The sequence below is a fragment of the Mustelus asterias genome, chromosome 3 (assembly GCF_964213995.1).
Source record: "Mustelus asterias chromosome 3, sMusAst1.hap1.1, whole genome shotgun sequence".
NCBI classification, from domain to species: domain Eukaryota; kingdom Metazoa; phylum Chordata; class Chondrichthyes; order Carcharhiniformes; family Triakidae; genus Mustelus; species Mustelus asterias.
The window spans coordinates 47,914,823-47,930,581 of record NC_135803.1 but is presented as its reverse complement, the minus strand read 5'-3'; the positions used below and the strand labels follow the sequence as shown (position 1 = coordinate 47,930,581).

Genomic DNA, 15,759 nt, shown 5'->3' with positions numbered 1-15,759 from the left:
GCACTCTTTGAGGGTAGCCAGGAAGAGGGTTGGCCCACTCAAGGACAAGGGGGGGAATCTATGCGTGGAGCCAGAGGAAATGGGGGTGAGGTATTAAATGAGTACTTTGCATCAGTATTCACCAAAGAGAAGGACTTGGTGGATGATGAGTCTGGGAAAGGATGTATAGATAGTTTGAGTCACGTTGAGATCAAAAGGAGGAGGTATTGGGGTTCTTGAGAAACATTAAGGTAGACAAGTCCCCAGAGCCTGATGGGATACACCCCAGAATACTGAGAGAGGCAAGGGAGGAAATTGCTGGGGCCTTGAGAGAAATCTTTGTATCCTCACTGGCTACAGGGGAGGTCCCAGAGGATTGGAGAATAGCCAATGTTGTTCCTTTGTTTAAGAAGGGTAGCAAGAATAATCCAGGTAATTACAGGCCGGTGAGCCTTACATCAGTGGTAGGGAAATTATTGGAGAGGATTCTTCAAGACAGGATTTATTCCCACTTGGAAATAAGTGGACGTATTAGTGAGAGGCAACATGGTTTTGTGAAGGGGAGGTAGTGTCTCACAAACTTGATTAAGTTTTTTGAGGAAGTGACGAAGATAATTGATGAGCATAGAGTAGTGGATGTTGTCTATATGGACTTCAGTAAGGCCTTTGACAAGGTCCCTCATGGCAGACTGGTGCAGAAAGTGAAGTCGCATGGGACAGAGGTGAGCTGGCAAGGTGGATACAAAACTGGCTCGGTCAAATAAGACAGAGGGTAGCAGTGGAAGGGTGCGTTTCTGAATGGAGGGCTGTGACAAGTGGTGTTCCTCAGGGATCAGTGCTGGGACCTTTGCTGTTTGTAATATATGTAAATGATTTGGAGGAAAATGTAACTGGATTGATTAGTAAGTTTGCGGACAACACAAAGGTTGGTGGATTTGTGGATAGCGATGAAGACCATCAGAGGATACAGCAGGATATAGATCAGTTGGAGACTTGGGTGGAGAGATGGCAGATGGTGTTTAATCCGGACAAATGTGAGGTAATGCATTTTGGAAGGTCTAATACAGATAGGAAATATACAGTAAATGATAGAACCCTTAAGAGTATTGATCGGCAAAGGGATCTGGGTGTACAGGTACACAGGTCACTGACAGTGGCAATGCAGGTGGAGAAGGTAGTCAAGAAGGCATACGGCATGCTTGCCTTCATCAGCCAGGGTACTGAGTTTAAAAATTGGCAAGTCATGTTGCAGCTTTATAGAACCTTAGTTAGGCCACACTTGGAATATAGTGTTCAATTCTGGTCGCCACACTACCAGAAGGATGTGGAGGCTTTGGAGAGGGTACAGAAAAGATTTACCAGGATGTTGCCTGGTATGGAGGGCATTAGCTATGAGGAGAGGATGGAGAAATTTGGTTTGTTCTCAATGGAGCGAGGGAGGTTGAGGGGAAACCTGATAGAAGTCAACAAGATTATGAGAGGCATGGACAGAGTGGATAGTCAGAAGCTTTTTCCCAGGGTGGAAGAGTCAATTATTCGGGGGCATAGGTTTAAGGTGCAAGGGGCAAGGTTTAAAGGAGATGTACGAGGCAGATTTTTTACATAGTAGTGGGTGTTTGGAACCCGTTGTCGGAGGAAGTAGTGGAAGCGGATACGATAGTGACTTTTAAGGGGTGTCTTGACAAGTACATGAATAGGATGGGAATAGAGGGATATGATCCCCGGAAGGGTAGGAGGTTTTAGTTAAGTCAGGCAGCATGGTCGGTGCAGGCTTGGAGGGCCGAAGGGCCTGTTCCTGTGCTGTAATTTTATTTGTTCTTTGTTCTTTGAATGAAGAAACTAAAATCCTTTAATGTTTTTTAACCATAGGGTTATTACTTTTACAGATCAAAGATTTCATTCCTGGAGAATGTACTGACAGTACAGGTGACACAGCTTATATAAGGTATAAGTGTTACTAAACGGTGTTTCTGATTAAGTGCTCTTGATTATCCCTTAGTTTGTCTGCTACATTAACTCCCCCAAAGGCTTTGAATGTAAATCGTAAGATAAGAACTAATTTTTAACAATGTATTTATTTTAAACTACAGATCAGATACAGCATACATGCTAATGTACAGGAAGGCAAATGTAAACAACTATCTTGGTAAATATAACCTTCCATTCTGATATGGGATTGATCAATTTGTATTCAGCAACTTATATCTGTCTCAAGTTCTCATGCAGGGTCTTTCAAATTTAAAGAAGTGTTTTGTTCAAATTCATACAGCAGTAAAGCTCTTGTCTTGAGTTACTGAGAATAATAACTTGAATGCAGCAACATTTCACTAGAGATATATATATATAATATATATAAAATTTAGTCTGGTATGTTTCAATAGTAATATACTGAACAACTTACTTGAATCAGGTTTTCAGCCATTTATTAATATTTTATTCTGTGCATGGATTATTTTATTTTTAAAAATGTTAAATTCCAAATGAGGTCACAACATGAGTTAGTGCAATTTATATATTTTGCACCTCAACTTTCTTCCATCCAAATATTGACTTGAAAGTACAGATAAGAGAGAACAGGTTAAATCAAAAATACCTTTAAAAACTTGTTGTTTGATTGCATTCTGGAAAGTAAAATAATAGATAGACTTCACAAGGAGTCAGACTTCTCAAACTTTCACTGCTCTTAGAAAGAAGATTATACCAGGTTTAGAGTAATGCAAGTTACTTCAATTATTTTAACTTTTTCCTTCACAATGAAATACTTTGGGTTTGAAAGAAATGTATAAGCACTGAGATATCATTAATGGATTGTCTCAGTTGCTCAGCATCACAGACAGACATGTCCAACTACCATTTAGTGAGGTAAATATTTCCATACATCACGGTTTGTGTAGCAGCCAATGAATTTTGGAAACATTTACAATTGTACGGTGAGATTTAGTGCTTGCTTAGATATTCTGCTCATCTCGTGATCCAGTGTCTGGGGTTAGTTTGAACCCACAATGGGTTTTGGATGGAGGGCAAGTGCAAAATGCACTCATTGCCCTCAGTTTGAGGCCTAGGATATTTTAACTGGACTTCACCTACATTTCATCCATCAGCTACCCAGCCATAATGATGTAAAGTGACTGCTGGACTGAAGGTTGTAGAGTACATTCAGGTTGCCAGAATCCACCGACCAACATATAAGATTCTTAGGGGGGGTTAGTCAGGGTAAATATTGGGAGGATGTTTCCACTCATGGGAGAGTATAGGACTAGAGGGTATAGTTGCAGATTAAGGGGGTGCTCATTTAAGATGGATTTAAGGAAGAATTTCCTCTCTCAGAGTGGTGAATCTTTGGATTCTTTACCCCAGGAAGCTATGGAGGCCAAGTCCTTGAACATTTCAAGGCTGAAATCAATAGGTTTTTAATCAGATGGGGAATTAAAGATTACAGAGATGAGGCAGGATAGTGGACTTTGTGAGTGTTAGATCAGCCATGATCTTGTTAAATGGCACAGCAGGCTCAAAGGGCTGAATGGTCTAGTCCTGTTCCTATTTCTTATGGTCTTAAAGGAAGGCTCATTCAGCAAGCAGTTATCTTGCAGAGAGATGGATTTCAGAGGGTGTGAGGAAGGTTTTCTGCTTCTCTTCGCTGTACACAAGTGAGTATTTTGATTACCTTGGAGGACTTCTTCAAGGTCACCAGTAGAGGTAAAGGAGCAAATTGCCCAGTTTCTGCTGGGTTTTTGAACCCAGTGGGAACCTGTGGCCAGCCATGGTACCAAAATGGCAAAAGCAGCCGTGAAGTAGGAAAGAATTCCAGTCACCCACAGAACAAACAGATACAGAGAAGGCAAACAGAAATAATCCTTAAGATGCTTGGGTAGCCGCACTTCTGAATTATATAGAATTAAGGAGACTAATGTTATTGTTGGCACAAAAAAGGATATTTGATAAAACAGTGCAGAGCTAAGTCAAGACTGCCAATTAATCAATCAGCCAAGATGTTACAAGGATACGATATGAAAGAGCCTGACACCATTGATTTTGAAATTTACTCTCTTTTTAATCTTAAACCAATTAAGTCAGACCTTATTATTGTAAATGGGAAACCAATAAGTATGAAAATGGTTACAGGGGCATCAGCCATTGTGATGGATGAGAATATATTTCAGTACCTGAGAGAGGGTGCCTGACCACTGAATTTGGAGAGCACTCCTGCCAAATTAATGATGAACACAGGAGAATCAATAAAAGTAAAAGGCACCCCATTCGTACCTGTGAGCTCTGGGCAACTCCCGGTAATAATATGGATGGGTGAAGGATCAAGCCTTTTGGGCCATGATGGGCTTAAAGAAATCAAGTTGAATTGGTCTGAGACCTCTCAAGTGCAGGCAGGGGTACATCCCAGCAATATCTCCTGTGAGAACTCAGGCAAAATCAAAAGCCTTCAAGCTAAGATTTACGTTGATCCACAGGCAACTCTGCAACCTTTTAGGGCAAGACTGATATTATGCGCCTTATGAGGACAAGTGGATGCTGACTTAATGACTTAGAGTGCCCCTTAGTGTCCCACGATGTGTAGGTTAGCTGGATTAGCCATAGTAAATGTGGGGGGTTATGGGAAAGGGCTTTGGTAAGATACTCTGTTAGGGAGTTGTTACAGACTCTATGGGCCAAATGGCCTCCTTCTGAAGTGTAGGGATTCTATGACTTAAACAGGCTGAAGAACTCGGCATTATCCAGCTGGTTCAGTTTTTGGAATGGGCAGCACCTATAGTCCCTATATTGAAACCAGACAAAGTCATCCGTATTTGCGATGATTATAAGCTAACAGTTAATCAGGCAGCCAAGCTTGATAAATGTCCAATTCCGGGAATTGAAAACCTGTATGCAAAACTGGCAATAGGTCAATATTACACAAAGCTGGATATGAGTCACATGTACCAGCAACTCGAATTAGTTCCCATGGATAATAAATACACACACAGGCCTATTCCAATATTCATGCCTGCCTTTTAGCATGTCTTCAGCATGTGCAATATTTTAAAAGATGATGGAGAGATGGGCTACCGCAGCACACTTTGACAATGTCCCTATAGCTGGGTCGAGAGAGGCTGAGCATCAGGCAGACTTAGAATAGGTGATGGGAGGCAGGAGTCCACCTCAAAAAAGAGAAATGGATGTTTCACGTCACCAAGGTGACCTACCTGGGGCACTGTGCAGATACACAAGGATTACACCCCATGGAAGAAAAGATCGAGATGATAAAAAAGGTGCCTTCCCCCACAAACATAACAAAATTCAAATCATTTTTGGGGATGGTAAACGACTACGGATGGGTTTCATCCAAATCATCGATTGTATTGACCTCTTGCATATTCTGTTAAAGAAACAGTATTATAACTGGTTTTGAAAGGATAGTAAGAAGTCTCACAACACCAGGTTAAAGTCCAACAGGTTTATTTGGCAGCACTAGCTTTTGGAGCCTCAAGCTCCTTCTTCAGGTGAGTGAGGACTTGTGTTCACAAATAGGGCATATACAGACACAAACTCAATTTACAAGATAATGGTTGGAATGCGAGTCTTTACAGGTAATCAAGTTTTAAAGGTACAGACAATGTGAGTGGAGAGAGGGTTAAGCACAGGTTAAAGAGATGTGTATTGTCTCCAGCCAGGACAGTTAGTGAGATTTTGCAAGCCTGGTGATTGTTGCGCGGTGTTCATTCATTCGTTGTCATAGCGTCTGCAGGAGTGTTCCCTTCCAGTTGGGGAACATTTCAGCAGTCACGGGCATTCAGCCTCTGATCTTCGGGTAAGCATTCTCCAAGGCGGCCTTTACGACACACAACAACGCAGAATCGCTGAGCAGAAACTGATAGTCAAGTTCCGCACACATGAGGACGGCCTCAACCAGGATGTTGAGTTCATGTCACACTATCTGTAACCACCATGACTTGCCTGGGCTTGCAAAATCTCACTCACTGTCCTGGTTGGAGGCAATACACATCTCTTTAACCTGTGCTTAACCCTCTCTCCACTCACATTGTCTGTACCTTTAAAACTTGATTACCTGTAAAGACTCGGATTCCAACCATTATCTTATAAATTGAGTTTGTGTCTGTATATGCCCTGTTTGTGAACACAAGTCCTCACTCACCTGAAGAAGGAGCTTGAGGCTCCGAAAGCTAGTGCTGCCAAATAAACCTGTTGGACTTTAACCTGGTGTTGTGAGACTTCTTATTGTGCTTACCCCAGTCCAACGCTGGCATCTCCACATCTTGAAAGGATACCCAGATAAAGGCTTTCAAAAGAGTGAAGCAATTGCTGCATTCCTCAAACAATTAATGCACTACTAAAGGACTGATATTGTCCTGCGAAGTCTCTCCATATGGTGTTGGTGCTGTCTTGTCCCATGGGATGAATGATGGCTCTGAAAGGCTGATAGGATGTATGTCAGGAACCTTCTCAATGGCTGGAAGAGGGTATTCACAAATTGAGAATGAGGGACTATCCACAGTCTTTGGTGTTGTGAAATTCCGCCACTACTTGGTAGACACTTTACCATCGTTTCTGGCCACAAACCACTTTTGGGATTCTTCAAAGAGGACAAAGCTATCCCGCTGATAACCTCGGCAAAAATTCAGTGATGGGCACCCCTCTCACCGCCCAACATCAGAGTATAAAACTTGTCTTCAGCTCTGACGGAGGGTCATCCTGAGTTTAAACATTGGCTCTACTTTCCACAGAAGCTATCAGACCTGCTGAGATTTTTCCAGCATTTTCTGTTCTTCGTTTCAGATTCGAGCATCTGCAGTATTTTGCTTTTATCATAATAAACAATGTTTGCTATTTTGATGACCATCTTAAAATGATATCATGTTTTGAATTAAATTGTATCATTATGTATTATGTTATATTGTATTACATTGTTTATCATTGTCATTTTTCTAATATGTCTCAAAGGAGAGAATGCAGATGAAGAGAAACAATCAAACAAACCAATGGCACTGGGAAATAGAAATGGAAATGATGAACTAGGAAGAATGGGTGATGGAGCACATAATAACTCTCTTAGACAAAGCCAACAAATTGCCGACCGAAATACAGAAAATGCTTCAAAAAGGAATACCTCGAGAGTGACCAGGAGCAACGAGAAAATGGGACAAACAAAACCTTGTGAAACAAAGGAAATTAAAAGACAGACACAAGAAGTAGATATGAGAGTTGAAAAAGAAAAGAGCACTGAAGAAGGCGAGATGGCGACAGGTGAGAAAATACCAGCAGAGCAGCGGCAGGTAGATAGGAAAGAAAGCATTAGGATTGAAAAGGACACTGAGAGACAGCAAAGGGACAGTAAGAGGGAAGTAGAAAATGAAATTGGTATGGAAAAGGCAAACAAAAATTTCACTCGAAGAATCAGTGGACCAAAGAAAAATAAACTGCCTTCAGTAAGTGAGGAGAAGCTGATTATAAGTGAAAAAGGAAGCCAGGAGGAAGTTTTGTTAGAGACGACAAAGGAAAAGGAAAAACTGCGAGAACAAACATGCAGGGAAATGGGTCCAAAGGGGAAGAATGAATTTGAGTCGAGAAAGACAGAAACTAGAATTACAAAACCCATAGGCTGTCTTTCTTACTTCATGATGATTTTTTCATCGAGGAAAAAATAAACAAGTCAAATGGAGGAACTATCCTTGTTGGAGAGGGGTGAATAAAAGGTAAAAGGAGAATCAGCATTAAAAACATTAAAGCTGTATGCACAGCCTAGTTGTTAAAATTAATTATTATAATCACTGATAACTTCATTTTATGTGGATTTACACAAGAATTTGGAAATAATTGGCCCAAATCTTCCTTTCTGACCCAGATCAGATTTTTTAAAAGTACACAGTTAGCTTCCTCTGATTTTTCTGAGCAGTCTTACAATGGAGGTGCCTGTAGAAGTGACTCAGCACAGGAGTAGGGGAGAGTAAGGTGAGTGAATAAGGAGTTGGGTAGGTGAGATAAATGGGTTAGGTGGTAGGGAGCTTGTAAATGGGGAAGGGGATAGGATGTCTAAGGTAAGTGGGTGAGGGAGTAGGACAGTGAGATCAGGTCAGGGCATGTTGAGGGTGGTGAGTCGGGGGGGCGGAGGTGATGTGGCATTAAGAAAGGTAGGAGGAGGAGGGTGAGTTGCTGGTGAGGTATGGTCAGGTTGGGTCTCTGGTGCAGTGGCTGGGGGCAACTCGTGGCATTGGGGGTGGTGGAGAACCAGGCAGGAGTCGGGTGGTGAGATCAGGTTAAATCAAGTCAGTGGGGAGAATGGGGGTGAGGGCAAGAGTCAGGAAGTGAAGTCCAGTCAAGTCGGGTCAGATTGGGGTGGGAGTTGGAGTATAAGGGGAGAGTGTGTTGGTGCATTTCGGCTGGGGAGTAATGGGGGAGGATCAAGACGGGTGTTGGGGGGTGGGGGGACTGGGTCAGTGTGAGAGATTGGGTGGATCAGTTCTATAGTTACCCAGGAGTAATGCGAGGATTTTTCTAACATTTCCTGGGTAACTGCTCGGGTAAGCAAGTCAGAACTGGCTGCATTGTCGAACTCTAACTCAGAGTTGGAGACTTTTTCAGAAGGTTTTAGGGATCAGGGGTTTTGCCTATTGGAAGTTTAAACTTCCTGAGCAACTTCCACAGAGTCTTTGCATTGGGATCTCTGAGAGGTTCTGTACCATATTTTCTGGGGTACATCTGGTCTCTGACTATCCAAAGACTGGAAGATCTGGGCAATAATTTACAATTGATCTGGATGAACTATTTTTCTTTTAAACTTCTAAGTCATACCAGCATCAATAATTCTTTTGGGTGGTTCAGGTTCATTTATTCAGATCCTAATCTCTCATGTCTAATTAGTTGGTCTGGCAGAATAAATCATTTGCTTAGAGAAATGCCAATGTGATTTTTAAAAAATCTCGAGTAAGCTTTTGCTTTTATTTTGTATGTTTTGTATGACAATCTTTGGTGAATTGAAATCATTTTTGCTGCAGGGGATATTCAACATTACAGAATACTATTATGATTGTAACAAAGAAACTAAAATTAAAGAAACTAAGGGACAAATCAAGAGAGCAGTCCTTCAAAGGGATACTGCATCAATCATAAAACAAATCATAAAGGAAACCAAAGTCATTAAACCAAAATGTGATTATTTGCGTTGATAAATCACCCCAGACTGCATGGTGCCCACAGAAGGCCTCAGTAATGCTGGCTGACACCACATGTTCCCACTCTTTAGGGACATCTGGCTGTGAATACAGCTGCAGTGGAGCGGCAGACAGTAGGATGGTCAACCCCCTCAATCTCCCGCTGCCTGAATCTGTTGATGGCAAATTTAACATAACAATATCAATCTTATGAAAAAATATGAGCATCAACTTGAAAGTAAATCGCCAATGTCATCTGTAGCCTAGATCCTAAACAGTATTTGTTTTACAATCAACAAGAATACATTAGAAATTATTGTGAACTGGAATATTACCGCACCATTTTAATAGAAGTAGTTTCTACCTACAAGCTAGGTGACCCATGTTGAAGACAAGCCATGATATTAAACTGTGTGTGTGTGAGAGAGTTGGACCATTGTTGTTCTTTCAACCTTGTGGCCTGGAATTGCAGATTCCAGTACAATGTAACAGGACAACAAATCAATGGGGGAAGGTGGAGGTTAAATGATTACAACGTTTTATACAATTTCAGCCATTGGATAATATGAATTAATGATGTTGCTTTGGTTGCATGGGATGTAATAACTGAGTAGAGGATTTTGAGGACAAAATAATGACGAGAATGTTAAAATCTTTTCTGAAACAGTAGTGAAACACATTTATAAAAACTACATCAATGAGTTTGTTTTTCTCACTGTTATTGAAGCATTTTGTCTCACGTCTGCTATATTAATTCAGTAAATTTGCTACATTATAACCATGGACTATCCATTGCCACATTAGGCAGCAATGAGACAACGGTAAATGCAGAAATCACACTGCAAGGACAGGATTTTTAGCCCCCCAAACCCCCCCCCCCTTTAGCCCCCCAAACCCCCCCCCACCCTTTAGCCCCCCACCCCCTTTAGCCCCCCAAACCCCCCCCCCCCCCCCCCCCCCCCGCAATACCTCCTGTAATCTTAGTGCAGTTCCCCTTTAAGAGGAACAGGCTGCCTTTCAGAGGTGCAGGGTAGTTGTATTAACTGTGCACACATTTGGGCCCTGCTAAGTGTGCAGCCAGAACAGCAGCACATTTCATGTTGGGCTGCACAGTACATTCATATAAATGAGAAGGCAGCACAGAATTTAAATGCTGTCTCCCTCAATGGGACTGGGCACTGGATCTTTGTGGGGTATTCATGATGTGGAGATGCTGGCGCTGGACTGGGGTGAACACAGTAAGAAGTCTCACAACACCAGGTTAAAGTCCAACAGGTTTATTTGGTAGCAAATACCATAAGCTTTCGGAGCACTGCTCCTTCGTCAGATGGAGTGGAAATGTGCTCTCAAACCGTGCAAACAGACACAAAATCAAGTTGCAGAATACTGATTAGAATGCGAATCCTACAACCAGCCAGGTCTTAAAGGTACAGACAATGTGGGTAGAGAGAACATTAAACACAGGTTAAAGAGATGTGTATTGTCTCCAGACAGAACAGCTAGTGAGATTCTGCAAGTCCAGGAGGCAAGCTGTGGGGTTACTGATAATGTGACATAAATCCAACATCCCGGTTTAGGCCGTCCTCATGTGTGCGGAACTTGGCTATCAGTTTCTGCTCAGCGACTCTGCGCTGTCGTGTGTCATGAAGGCCGCCTTGGAGAACGCTTACCTGAAGATCCAAGGCTGAATGCCCATGACTGCTGAAGTGCTCCCCCACAGGAAGAGAACAGTCTTGCCTGGTGATTGTCGAGCGGTGTTCATTCATCCGTTGTCGTAGCGTCTGCATGGTTTCCCCAATGTACCATGCCTCGGGACATCCTTTCCTGCAGCGTATCAGGTAGACAATGTTGGCCGAGTTGCAAGAGTAGGTACTGTGTACCTGGTAGATGGTGTTCTCGTATTGCCAGCCCATCCCCTGTGCCTGCTCTGCTAAGGGCCCTGATTGAATTTGTTCCCCATGTTCAATCATCCAGTCACTAATGCACACTTATGTTTGGATATTGGTGCCGCGATTCTCCCATTGTGACCGACAACTTTTCTATCGGGTCACGGTGGGAGGCGCGCACGTCTGCGGCCTTAGAAATCATAGAATCATAGAAACCCTACAGTGCGGAAGGAGGCCATTCGGCCCATCGAGTCTGCACCAACCACAATCCCACCCAGGCCCTACCCCCACATATTTACCCGCTAATCCCTCTAACCTACGCATCTCAGGACTCTAAAGGGCAATTTTTAACCTGGCCAATCAACCTAACCTGCACATCTTTGGACTGTGGGAGGAAACCGGAGCACCCGGAGGAAACCCACGCAGACACGAGGAGAATGTGCAAACTCCACACAGACAGTGACCCAAGCCGGGAATCGAACCCAGGTCCCTGGAGCTGTGAAGCAGCAGTGCTAACCACTGTGCTACCGTGCCGCCCCTTGAACAGGGATTTGCGCATGCGCCGGGAATGCATACACATCTCCCAGAGTCGCCGGCCAGATTGCGCTGGAAACTGGCGGGAAGGCAGGTAAGTCATTTAAATCTGTTTTTAATCTGTTTTAAATATGCATATTAGGTCATTATCGGGAATTTGCCGGTCCCAATTGAATCTCCCACCCCGCTAGGAATACTTCATTCTGGCGGGGTTTAGAGTAGCTCTCCACATTCGGGGAACTACCGGGAGACCCCGTCGGAATGAAGGGGGGCAATTGAGGCCCTCCAGGGGGTCGGGCAGCGGGGGGTAGTGCCCCCTGGGCATGGGCACCCTGGCAGTGCAAGCCTGTGCCCCCTGCCACTGCCCAAACGGCAAAGTGCCCATGCCCAGGGGACACCTTGGCACTGCCCATTGGGCATCGGGCAGTGCCAAGGGGGTGGGGCCTTTTGTGGGCAGGGCCTAGGGGCGATCACTGTGGGTGGGGGGGTGGGTGGGGGGGGGGGGCGGTCCTGCTGCCTCTCTGCAGACAGGATCGGTCTGGGATGGAGGGAGGGCAGCGATTGGGGCGGGCTGGGGGGGATACATCTGCCAGGGATGACCTGCCCCTGGGGGTGTCTGAACCCACAGGGGGCAGGGGGCGGGGGGGGGGGGTCTGCCGGGGTGTGGGGATGGGGGGATCGCCACTGCTGGGAGGTGGGGCCTGGACATCGGGGCGCTCCAGGACGGGTGGTCAGGGCTTGCCCAGGAATTGTTGTGGGGGCCATGATCGGGTCGTGGGGGGGGCTGGAGGGGCAGCACTGCGGGGGCCTCGGGCTGGCCAGCAAACGGGAGTTTGACAGTTTGGGGCCACTGTGCATGGGCAGAGCTCCAGAACTGTCAAACTCTGGAGCGAAGTTCCTGAGTTTTTAATGATATTCACGACTGGGCCCTCTGCAGTGCACAGAGTGCGGAGATTCAGATGAGAAGCTGAAGTGTCAGAACAGTCGGGATTTAGAACAGTTATCCTGCCAATTCAGCACTTCTGGGAGAATCGCCCCCTGGATTTCCAATCTTGAGTGTTCAAGTCTGGGACATTCCCACCCCTATCCAATGTTCCGATAAAAGCGTTGGGCGAGATTCCCCAGCCTCCCAGCCGTGGTTTCCCGCCAGTGGGAGGTGGCGCATTGTTTTCTAGCGATGGTCCTGCTGCTATCAATGGGAATTCTTACTGACGTCACCCCATGCCGGTGGGAAAGCCACAGGCGGGGGTGCACTGCCAGCGGGAACAGAAAATCTCGCCAGCCTGAATGGCCAGGAATTTCGGCCGTTATGTTTTATTTGACATTAGCTACCAATGGGGGGGCATCTTCCATATCCTTTGTGGCTTGTTTCCCAAGGGGCGGAGATGACCCACTGTTGGCTGGCAGTGGAATCTTCTGGCCCCTCCAGTGGTGTCACACTGTTGTCCCACAATGATGTCAGTGGGATTTCCAATTGAACGGATCCTCCACTGCTGGGAAACCACCCAGCGGGGGTGCATTGTCAGGGGACCAGCCAGAAAATGACAGGCAAAGTGGCTGCTTAACTCTATTGATAACACGTTCATCTCTAAATCAGAAATAATCGGTTTCACTTTGCTCCATTATTCCACTACAAAATTGATTTATTATATGTAAAGGCCTTTGGGATGATAGTGGAAGAAGTAGTAGACTGCTTTATAAATTCCCATTCCTCCCATTATCTCTTTAATTATTTGGTAACCATGTAGAGTGCAAACCCTTCGAGATAACTGTATAACTACAATAACCCTTTATTGCTCCATTGTGCCTAATATAAAGACTGGAGATGAAGCTCTGGTTTAATTTAGCAATTAGCAGAGAAAAGGAAAGCTCAAATAGAGACCTGGAATTTAGAGGCAGAAAAGGGGAGTGGGAGCAATTCCAGCTTGGCCCGTCTGTCTCAAAAGAAAATGCCCACAAAAGGGAGGATTTTCATTGCTGGGGCGGGGCAGCCTGGAGTTGGGTCAGCCAATTCAGGAAGTACTGCAGAGGCAGTCACAGGGGAGGCTTGCCTTGGTGCTGTGGGAATCTAACCCAGTTAAATAGTACAAAGGCCTTTGAGATGATATTGAAAGAAGTAACAAATCCCTTACCCCACATACCACCTCATCCCGCCTCACCCTCCAAATGCTTCCCATGTCTCAGCCATGCCTCCTCATGTCCTCACCCAGCACTTCAGGCTCATTTTACCCCCATGTTAAACTCTGCCCTTCCACCCACCCCCTGAGGTCCTTAATGCCCCCATGCCAATCTCTGTCCTTCCGCTGATCCCCATCAGGCTCTTCATGCTCCCTGTGCCAATCTTTGGCACATCCATGCTTATTGATCCACTGTACTTTCTGGAACCAATGACTACCACAATGTCAAGTGCTATGTGCATAAAAAACTATCTGGAAGATGTAATCTTTTGGCCACTTTTCCCTATGCTTGAAAGAAAGCTAATAAAAATGTCAATCATGCATGCCCTTTGAAGTTTCTGAAACCACAGGCACTTTGGGGAACAAGTGTTCTTTTATTCTTATAAGTGTCTGAGTTTTCAATAAAGCTTAATTATGGATGATGAAGAACTTAAAGGAATGTCACATCTCTGAGCTTTGCGACAGCCATTGTATAGGAACAGCGAGGATATGTGAACCCAGTGTCAACCCTCAACATCCTGACTGGTATATCTTTACACAAGTCCGATCATTGCATTGCCTTGCCATACCATTCACTGGTCATCATTGAAATCCTCATCCTCTGATGAGGCAGCTTGCTATTTCTCTTGGTTCACTTCCAGGCCCACTCTTCACCGAATAGCCATGTTGTGCAGAGCACAGCAGACCACACCAATATAGGAAACCCTCAATGAATTGTAATGGAGGGTGTCCCTGAACCAGTCAAGGCACTGTTATTTTTCAGGAGGCCAATGGCCTGTTCAGTAATGTAAGAAGTCTCACAACACTAAGTTAAAGTCCAACAGGTTTATTTGGGATCACGAGCTTTCGGAGTGCTGCTCCTTCATCAGGTGACTGACTGGATGTGTAAACCACTAATCTCATAGGTGCACTTCACATCATCGTGACAACAGCCAGATGTGGGCCAATTTGTCAGAGGTTACATCTTTTCCCCTGGTTATTTGCTCAGTGCTCCAAGTGTTCTTTAAAGTTTATTTATTAGTGTTAAAAGTAGGCTTACATTAACACTCCTATGAAGTTACTGTGAAAATTCCCTAGTCACCACACTCCTGTCCCTGTTTGGGTACACTGAGGGATAATTTAGCATGGCCAATGAATCCACGCAGACACGGGGAGAATGTGCTGAAGGAACCGAACCCAGGTCCCTGGCTCCGTGAGGCAGCAGTGCAGCCACTGTGCCACCGGAATGTGGACTAGGGTATTGTGAGTATTTCTCTGTAACCTTTAGACAATTGATTGAGTTAAAGCAGAAAGCTGGAGGTGATGTGCAGGTGCTGGCATTGGACTGGGATGGGCATAGTAAGAAGTCTCACAACACCAGGTTAAAGTCCAACAAGTTTATCTGGTAGCACGAGAAGGGGGCAGTGCTCCAAAAGCTTGTGCTACCAAATAAACTTGTTGGAATTTCACCTAGAGTTACGAAAGCTAGAGGGGAAATGCCAATTTGCCATGGTTGAATTAAAGACAGAAGGCATCAGTGAAAGAGACCAGTTTATTTTTCATGGATTAATGGAAAGGTTGAGGGGACTGTGTGGTTGATTCAGTTTTGTCTGTATCATCCAGACAACTGGATGTGTAAACTTCTAATCTCATAGGTGTAAAGTAAGCCAAGGTGTTCCAGTACAGTTACAACACTATAGCAACACCTAGCAATGTGGAAAAGTGCCCAGGTATGTCCCGTACATTGAAACAGCACAAATCCAACCCGGCCAATTGCCACTCCATCAGTCTGCTCTCAATCATCAGTAAAGTGATGGCAGGGATCATCAACAGTGCTATCAGGCAGTAATTACTCACCAATAACCTGCTCATGGATACTCAGTTTGGGTTCTGCCAAGGTCACTCAGCTGCTGACTTCATTACAGCATTGATTCAAACAAATGAGCTTAACACCAGAGGTGAGATGAGAATAACTGCCCTTGACATAAGGCAGCATTTGATCAAGTATGGCATCAAGGGGTGGCGCAGTGGCACAGTGGTTAGCAT

The 15,759-nt window shown here is 44.6% G+C and overlaps 1 protein-coding gene across 1 annotated transcript in view; it reads left to right on the top strand.

The window, feature by feature from the left end:
- Nucleotides 1-7,933, top strand: part of LOC144483766 (ubiquitin carboxyl-terminal hydrolase 47-like) — a 46,857-nt gene extending 38,924 nt beyond the window's left edge. The window contains exons 12-14 of the mRNA XM_078202314.1: nt 1,866-1,924; nt 2,070-2,125; nt 6,931-7,933. Of these exons, the coding sequence (XP_078058440.1) occupies nt 1,866-1,924; nt 2,070-2,125; nt 6,931-7,634 (819 nt within the window). The 3' untranslated portion in view covers nt 7,635-7,933. The remainder of the gene's footprint in view (nt 1-1,865; nt 1,925-2,069; nt 2,126-6,930) is intronic.
- The last annotated feature ends 7,826 nt before the right edge of the window (nt 7,934-15,759 follow it).